The 7506-nt window shown below is 42.3% G+C and overlaps 4 protein-coding genes across 4 annotated transcripts; 3 read left to right on the top strand and 1 right to left on the bottom strand.

Annotated features, from left to right (window-relative positions):
- Positions 1 to 610: 610 nt before the first annotated feature.
- orf178b (hypothetical protein) lies at positions 611 to 1147 on the top strand. Its single transcript has one exon. The coding sequence runs from the start codon at positions 611 to 613 to the stop codon at positions 1145 to 1147; it is 537 nt and encodes a 178-aa protein (YP_008992331.1).
- A 4-nt stretch (positions 1148 to 1151) lies between these two features.
- orf128a (hypothetical protein) lies at positions 1152 to 1538 on the top strand. The gene has a single exon. It carries the CDS (start codon positions 1152 to 1154, stop codon positions 1536 to 1538), a length of 387 nt encoding a protein of 128 aa, YP_008992330.1.
- Positions 1539 to 1606: 68 nt separating this feature from the next.
- On the top strand, positions 1607 to 1999 carry orf130 (hypothetical protein). The gene has a single exon. It carries the CDS (start codon positions 1607 to 1609, stop codon positions 1997 to 1999), a length of 393 nt encoding a protein of 130 aa, YP_008992329.1.
- A 4819-nt stretch (positions 2000 to 6818) lies between these two features.
- On the bottom strand, positions 6819 to 7181 carry orf120 (hypothetical protein). Its single transcript has one exon. It carries the CDS (start codon positions 7179 to 7181, stop codon positions 6819 to 6821), a length of 363 nt encoding a protein of 120 aa, YP_008992328.1.
- Between the last annotated feature and the right edge of the window lie 325 nt (positions 7182 to 7506).

Here is a 7506-nt window from a genome sequence, read left to right as displayed (position 1 = left end):
AGCCCCTTATTCATAGGCCAATTTCAGACACTACTAATAAGCTATGGCATCTACGAGTGAGGCTTCCCCTATAACAATAATGTCTCCGAAGCTGCTGTGGTACCTGCTTGTCCAATAAGGAAGGCCTATACGAAGGTTATAGAATTCAGCTAATCCTGATATTGAAAAGGGTAACTCCCATCTTTTTAATAGATTGATTGATTGTGCCCATACCATATTCAATAATAGTAGGCGCCCAGGAAGAGAGATCTGCGCATGCTGGTATAGTAAGGGAAGTACTAAAATTACATTAACAAGTAGCTAGGTAAGACGATTTATATATTCAGTTCAGACGATATTAATATTATATAGAATAGAATATTAAATAATATAAACCGGTATTGTCTTCGATTCTAATAAATAGAGCAAACAAAAGAGGTCTATTTTATTTTAATGTCAAGAATCTTCTGAGATATGTATGAATGCATTCATTATGAGTTGTTGGCTGCAATACCTGCCTGAATGGGATGAGATAAGAAAACTTCTTAATCTTATAGGAAAATAGAAAAATGATTAGTTGTGACACTTTTTGTAGGCAAATTACAGTGGAAGATATGTCGAAGAAGCACAAATGGATCTCCGGTTGCTCTATGGAGTTGCTTATAGGCACTCATGGTTTGGTAAATGGGGGTATCGATTCTGCCATGGTAGCTTTGGTGTGAAGGAGCATAACTATGAAAGTGCAATGGATCTTCTCAGCTCCTTGGAGCTTGATCGAGTGATTGAAGATTTCAGTCTTGTTAATTCATGGGTTGATATCAAGCAGATTATCCATCGTTACAGAGATATAAGTGGCACCAATTTAGTTACAATAAGAGACTTATTCAGATTTATGCTTACTGTAAAGTCGACAACTCCTGCCATAATTCCATCATGGCTTGGGAAGACAGTTACCTTCTGCACCCCTATTAGAAGATGTTCTTTGAAATACCCCAGAAGACTTGCTCTCAGGACCAGCCCATTTAGAAAGGAAAAACCCACTAAGTGCAGAAAGTTTTCAAATCTTGCTGCTAAGATGGACAGTAGGTGGCCAGTTAGAAGACTTGAGCATGTTGCAGAAGTCATTGTCGAAGCCTTGAAGGAAAAGAGAGCAGCAAACAGGCAGTAGTGGAATGACCAGGCAGGAGGCCCGTGATGCAGCACGCCTCCATATTGGTGATACAGGATTGATAGATCATGTCCTCAAAGCGATGAATAATGTAATAATTGGGAATTACATTGTTTGGCGTTCAGTGAACAGATCGACTAAGGTTCTGGAGTATACTATTCAAGATTTCAAGGGTGACAAACAGGTTTACCACTCAAAAGTGAAAGAGCCAATTTGGACATGTAGTATTGGTCCTGGAAGAAGTGTTTACGATGATCTCGTCTATCTGTATAGAAATGTTTTGCTGGACTATCCGGAGTCTCCATCGGTGGAATTCGTTGCTCAAATGATTCTTCATAGTAAGCATTTTGTGAAGGAGCAGCTTTTAGAGATGAGGATCATGAGTCTCTAAAGTTCATATGCAGACTGATATTGAGTCCAATTGATCTCAATGCTGATGTTAATTATGACTTCACACCGATGGAGTATGTAGATGTTCCTCTCTATGCTACAATCGGTGATCTGAAGATAGCAGTGCAGAATGCATTTCGTGACACCTACTGTGTGCTGGAGACGTTGCGAGTGACTGAGATTTTAGAGCTGGAAGGAGTGGAAGATGAGGAAGTTCTATTTGGCTTCGTTGAGTCAGGTATGGAGCTCCGTGTGAAGGGCTGTGGATTGGATCTGGAAGTTAAATTGAAGACCTTACTTAACTACCAGAACTTTAAGGAAAGAAAGCCACCCGTAGTTGCATCAGAAAGAAGAAGACATCTAGCAGCTAGGAAGAGGACGATTGATTTGTATCATGCCACTAGCTCAAGCAAGTCCCACACCACAGCTTCATGTGCAGCCTTTCTCTTATTATTATTATAATTATACGATGCATACCCCTTCCTCATTGACTATGTCATGTCACTTCCTCCCTCACCAAAGAGCATAGAATAAAGATATTAAACAAACATTCAACTATTATCAACTATGATATGACCACTTCTTCTTTTTCATTCATAGAGTCAACTTAGTGGTAAATACTCCTATGTCCTAAAACCGGTTAAGAAAGCATACATGCCTATTTAGCCTACTTACTGAATGCCAAAGCAAGGAAAGACTCTATTCCATAGCTTCTGCCTCGCTTGCCTCAAACTGGCATTAGTGTACTATTAGGATAGACGGCTAGGGTCATTGAACCCACCAAGGATAGAAAACTTTCCCTATTTTACCCAAAATTCTTGGGGTGATCCGAATGAGCAAGCTGAAAGAATATCTACTAATGGTAATTTTGCGCTGTGTCCTTCTTTATTTTATGATGGTTCTTCCATTGGGCCTACTTCAAAGTCTAGTTATGAGGGGAAAAGCTGCTCTTCCTTTTTCTTATCAATCGTCCATTCGTCAATCTCTAGTGGAGACGCGTCCCTGTAACAACGACATTCTTTGATCGCTAAGTCGACCAATTCCTCTACTCCGCATCTTGAGAACTCATTTTCTTTCTTTCTGTGCACGAATTTCTGTTCGTATTCTTTTTTATAGTGCCATTTTCGTCTTCCTATCCAGACTTTGATGATCCCGGTGACCCAATCCATCCCAACTCTGACTCACCGACTCCTCAATAGAGTCCCTATTCAGACCTCTTTCATGAATAGTTGGAGAAAGATCACATGGGGTAGGGCACAGTTATTTGATCAATTCCTTTAGGACGGGAGAGCAAAGTGATCGAAAGAAGAAGATTGAGTGATCCGGCATCGGTGGTACCAAATCTTATCAATTCGTAGGACCTTCTTTTGTCATAAATAGACATTGAGTAGTGCTTTTAGCCCGGTAAGGGAATCAGTCTCCCCAATCGCATGTGTATGTGTAAGAGGCTTAGATCTCACCATTGGTTGATCCATTCGTAGTCTTTCAACCTGCCACAAATAGTCGTATCAATCAATGGCTATTGAAAAAAGCACTTCACATGAGTGATAGGTGTGAAACTGAAGCGAAAAAACCTGAGATCCGGATTCGGACCCTGCATGGATTTGACCTATCTTATGCATCTAGCCCACGGGAATTAGCCCCATTTAGAGCACCTTACCTTCAGAACCGGACACCTTTATGATGACATCAGCGGCTCGACCAGAGAAGAAAGAAAAGAACGAGAAGCAGATGCGGATTCAAGCCATACTTTTATTAGCAGTCAATTATGTCTCGAAGAAAGGCCTTTGGATCCTCTTTTATTTGCGCTGGCCGAGGACAAATCAAAATGAAATCGTCAGCAAAAAACAAAGGAGTGGACTCCCATAATTCGAAGGTCTTGTCAGAGCCTAACCATGTTCAAGCTTGGTAAGCGAGTCAAGGGAAAAGCTGTCATGGAAGTCTCATCTGGACTGAACTCAATCGGCCACAATGACAGCCCGAGGCATTCGGTGCGGAAGGTTCGGACAATAATTCCTAGGCCGAGTGTTGGGCTTTCGTGATCAAAGAATTACTCTCTGACTTTCATCTTTGGTGCGAGACCAAAGGCCGAATCCCGACGTACGTTCGCAGTTCGATTTCCTCTTTGGCTCTCCTTTCTTTTGTGTGGCCAGTTTCAATCAGGTTTTATGTTGCGTAGGTAATCTCCGACTACCATTTACGTAAATCCTTGTGTCACTCAAATCCGATGTTATCCTCCCATCGTTCAGTCGAATATTCGCGGGATCGCCAATGATCCCTCTAAAACGATGCTTAAACAGCATTGTGATTTCATTAAGTCAAAAAATTACACTACACATTCCTTTTGCTTTTCTAAAATGACTGATGTATTATGATTCCTACAGACGGCTGGGGCTTTCTATCGCGCTTCTTGGGAATTTATTCAGGACGACATTTTCGCTGTAGTTCGAGTTCTAGTTCAGGGCAGGACAGTCTATTTCACGTCTTTCTATTTATGGTTCTTTCGATTTTCGTGACTTCGCTCTTTTTCTCTTACGAAAGGCTATATGGATTTAGAGTGGCTAGAAGAGTGGATTGAAGGACTCGATCTCCTTCTTTTAGTGGAATATCCTATATTACTATATATTATTTCTCTTATTAGCCTTCGTGACCAAGCCAAGCAGCAGGGCATATGATCAGTCTTCTTCTTCTCCTTAGCCAAAGCACTACTAAATTAATCCTCTGGCTCCGTTCAAGCTTAAAAAATGACTAGGACAGGAAAGTCTCATTCGACTGCTGCTAAAGGCAGGGCAGTACGGCATGGCAGGCCAAGTGGTAAGGGAAGGGCATTGGCATGGTTTCTGGAGTTCAAGGCTTCAGACTTAAAGGAATTGCAGCTACAGGCTTCACAGGCATTGTTTTCTTTGTTTCCTCATGAATCGGTAATACCGGCTTGTCCCACGTTTTCTTTCTTACCAAAGAGGGGAGTTCCCGCGATTGCTGCTAAGTACTTCCTCTCGTTGATAGACCATGAATGGGCGACATAATAGCGAGAATGCCCAACCTTGCTTTACGAACAATATCAGTAGTTCTCCTCGGTTTTCACAAGGAACTGTTTTACCGCTTTTAGCAACTTTCACAGTTATATGAAATGCAACTTTTCGAAATTGAATCGAAGTCTAGGAAGGGAAATTCAGTTTGATCATTTCACAGTTATATGAAACGCAAAAAAGTCACATTCAAATCGGCATCTAGGAATGAAAAGCTGGTTTGCAACTTTCGTCGATAGGCGAGATGAACGATAAGAAGATGCTCTTCAGAATGAAAATCAACTTGCTACCTTTTCTCGGTAAGGGAGATGGCAAATCAGAAAGTGAAATGGGCCAATATTAGTGGAAATCGACGAGCTAACATTTGCATTATAGAAAGCGGGAAAGATGCAAAAAGAAGATCTCTCTATTTCGACTTCCTTTCAAAGTAGCTAAACCGGATTCAATTGAGTTGCTTTTCGCCTTTGAATGCCGAGCAAGTCGTCTCCTTCCGGGTTAGGAAGTGACAGGCTCGGTACGTTTCGCTCAGCAGACTCCGTATCGATCGTATTGGTATCGGTAGTAGTATAATGATTCGGCAGATACAACTATGTTTCGGTGAACTCTCCAGTGGCATCATCTTCTACGTGAACCTTCTCCTCGTCAGGTTCTGACTCTGCTTATGGAAAAGCAAACTCATCCTCAGTAGTATTTACCGGGCAGTCGGTAATATGATTTTTGATTTGAAGCATCTCTTCTTTTTATCACACACCTATGAGTCAAACTCTTTCTATGGCCTATTTGATGTATGCAGAATGTGACTTTCAACATCCTCATGTCCCAACCATTATCAAAGTCTATTTGTGCGATAAAGCCTCCTAATCCATATCACACAGGTAAGGAGGAATGCAAGAGAATAAGAAGAGTAGCTGTTAGAGAATAGCTTGCTAGTCTTTTCAACGAATAGGTTGCACTAGGGAGAATACCTAACTCTAAGCATTCCTCTTCCCGGGTTGGCCTTCCTCTCATCTTAATATGCTATGTTCGGCTAGGCAGAAATGTCAGTAGACCCAGTTCTAAGGATCGGCCTAAGTAGGATCCTACAAGGCCTGTTGCCAGACCCTCAAAGGCGGATTGATTTCCCATTTGGGGGTATAAACTTGAATTTATCATATATGACATCGGAGCTTGTAGAAACTAGGAATTACCAATACGGTAAGAGAAGGATTCCGGTCTAATATAGACTAATTTGTTGGTGTTCTTAGGCGTGAAGAAAGGGTGTAAGATCAATATCCCCTGGGCAAGCCGTGATCTATACTTTTAGACAGACTACGGGGAATAAGAGCCAGTATTATCTAGTGCCAGCTGTGATATAGATTCATTTCTCTGATTATCTTAGGCGTTCTGTTAGGAATGCCCAATGCGGGAAGTCAGAGAAAGAACCCTCGGCACAGGATCCCCACGACCTGACCTCAACCGGTTATCCTATCCTCGAATCGGCTCTGCTAGTTGGCTTTGCTCTCAAGGCCTCACGCCATAGACTTTCCCTTCCCAACAGATCGAACAAGCCCGTATCACCATCTCCGTCTTCTAGCTGCAGTAGCTTCTTTCACTCCTGCAGCTAGAGCAAGAAAGTAGGAGTAAGGACAGGAGTTCTCTTGTTCCTGTAGTTAACCTTATGGTTGCAAGAGAGTTAGGGCAGGAGTGAAAGAAGCTCCTTGTTTTGTTGTTTCCTATGGTGCAAATGCTGCTACTTATTCCACTTCCCACTTTGTTAAAGAGTTGCTGTTTCTTTTGGTTAGGAATGACTATAAGAGTGAACTCTCTTCCTTCGGTCTTTGTTGTTCCTGCCGCTCTGAGTTCTTGTTGATTTCTATGGCACCTATGGATCTTAATTGGAAAGGTGTTTAGCTCGTTGTTTTCATGGATAGCATGAAACCTTTTGGTTTATAGCTACTCCTTAGAAATGGAATACGGATATGGTGCTTCTATATGGAATTAAGAATCCATAAATAGGGAAATAGCTGCCTTCGGGTCTTAGTTTTCTTGCAGCTAGGAGTTGTTTTCTTTTCTTCCTTGTTACTTGATTATGTCTTTGTTAGGTGCAGCTACTACGACGAGCCACAGGCGAATTCCTATTTGTTTAACAGATACCAATCGGAAGTCGAAGACGAGGTCCCCAGCTCTTGTCTTTGTTCCTTGCTATGAGTTATGAATCGGAACTAAAGCCAAACCGGGCACTACGGCTAGACGCGAAATACCCGATCCCATATCTAACCTCGGTATGTTCTATATGTACTGATCTTGTTTGGGAGACACGGACTCCAAGTCCAAAGACAAATACCGTTTATCCAGGTCCAATGCCCGAGACAAGTACCAAGTACCAGGGCAAAGAGACAAGGAACAACAGAACAACGGCAAAGGACAGGACAAAGGGCAAAGACAAGGAACTCGGCTTCGGCTTCCCTTTCCCCCTCCTCTAAAATGGTGCTGGGAAAGCCACTAGTACTAGGGCCCAGAACAAGAGGTTTAGGTGCCGCTTGTTGAAGTCCAGGCTGGGGCATATTGAAAGCCGGTGCCTGTGAATCGTCTCTCGTCAGATAAGCCGCCACAACGTCGTCTATTCCTCCTATCATTTTGGATTTCCTTTTTCACTCTTGTTTCTGCTCCCCCCTAACATGAAGGGAGAGACTTGCTCTTCCAATGAAGGAAGACTTGTATTCTACTAAACTTGGTTTTTCCAAGAAAGATCCCTCACGGAACACGAATCCAATCACTCATGGCAGACTGGATCAATTTCCCTCTTTGTGGAGGGTTTACTTCGATCTATTCCTCAGGTCTCTTTCGACGAGTTGTTCCCTTGTCTTCTAGGAGTGGAAAGATTCAATCGATCTATCCGAAGGTGTAATTCGAATAGTTGTCTTCCTCGTTTTTTGCGAGGTTTCGCAGAAGTATCTGAAC

Source organism: Salvia miltiorrhiza, mitochondrion (genome assembly GCF_028751815.1).
Source record: "Salvia miltiorrhiza mitochondrion, complete genome".
NCBI classification, from domain to species: Eukaryota; Viridiplantae; Streptophyta; class Magnoliopsida; order Lamiales; family Lamiaceae; genus Salvia; species Salvia miltiorrhiza.
Note: the sequence above shows the minus strand (reverse complement) of the source record. Positions and strands in the feature narration are given on the sequence as shown.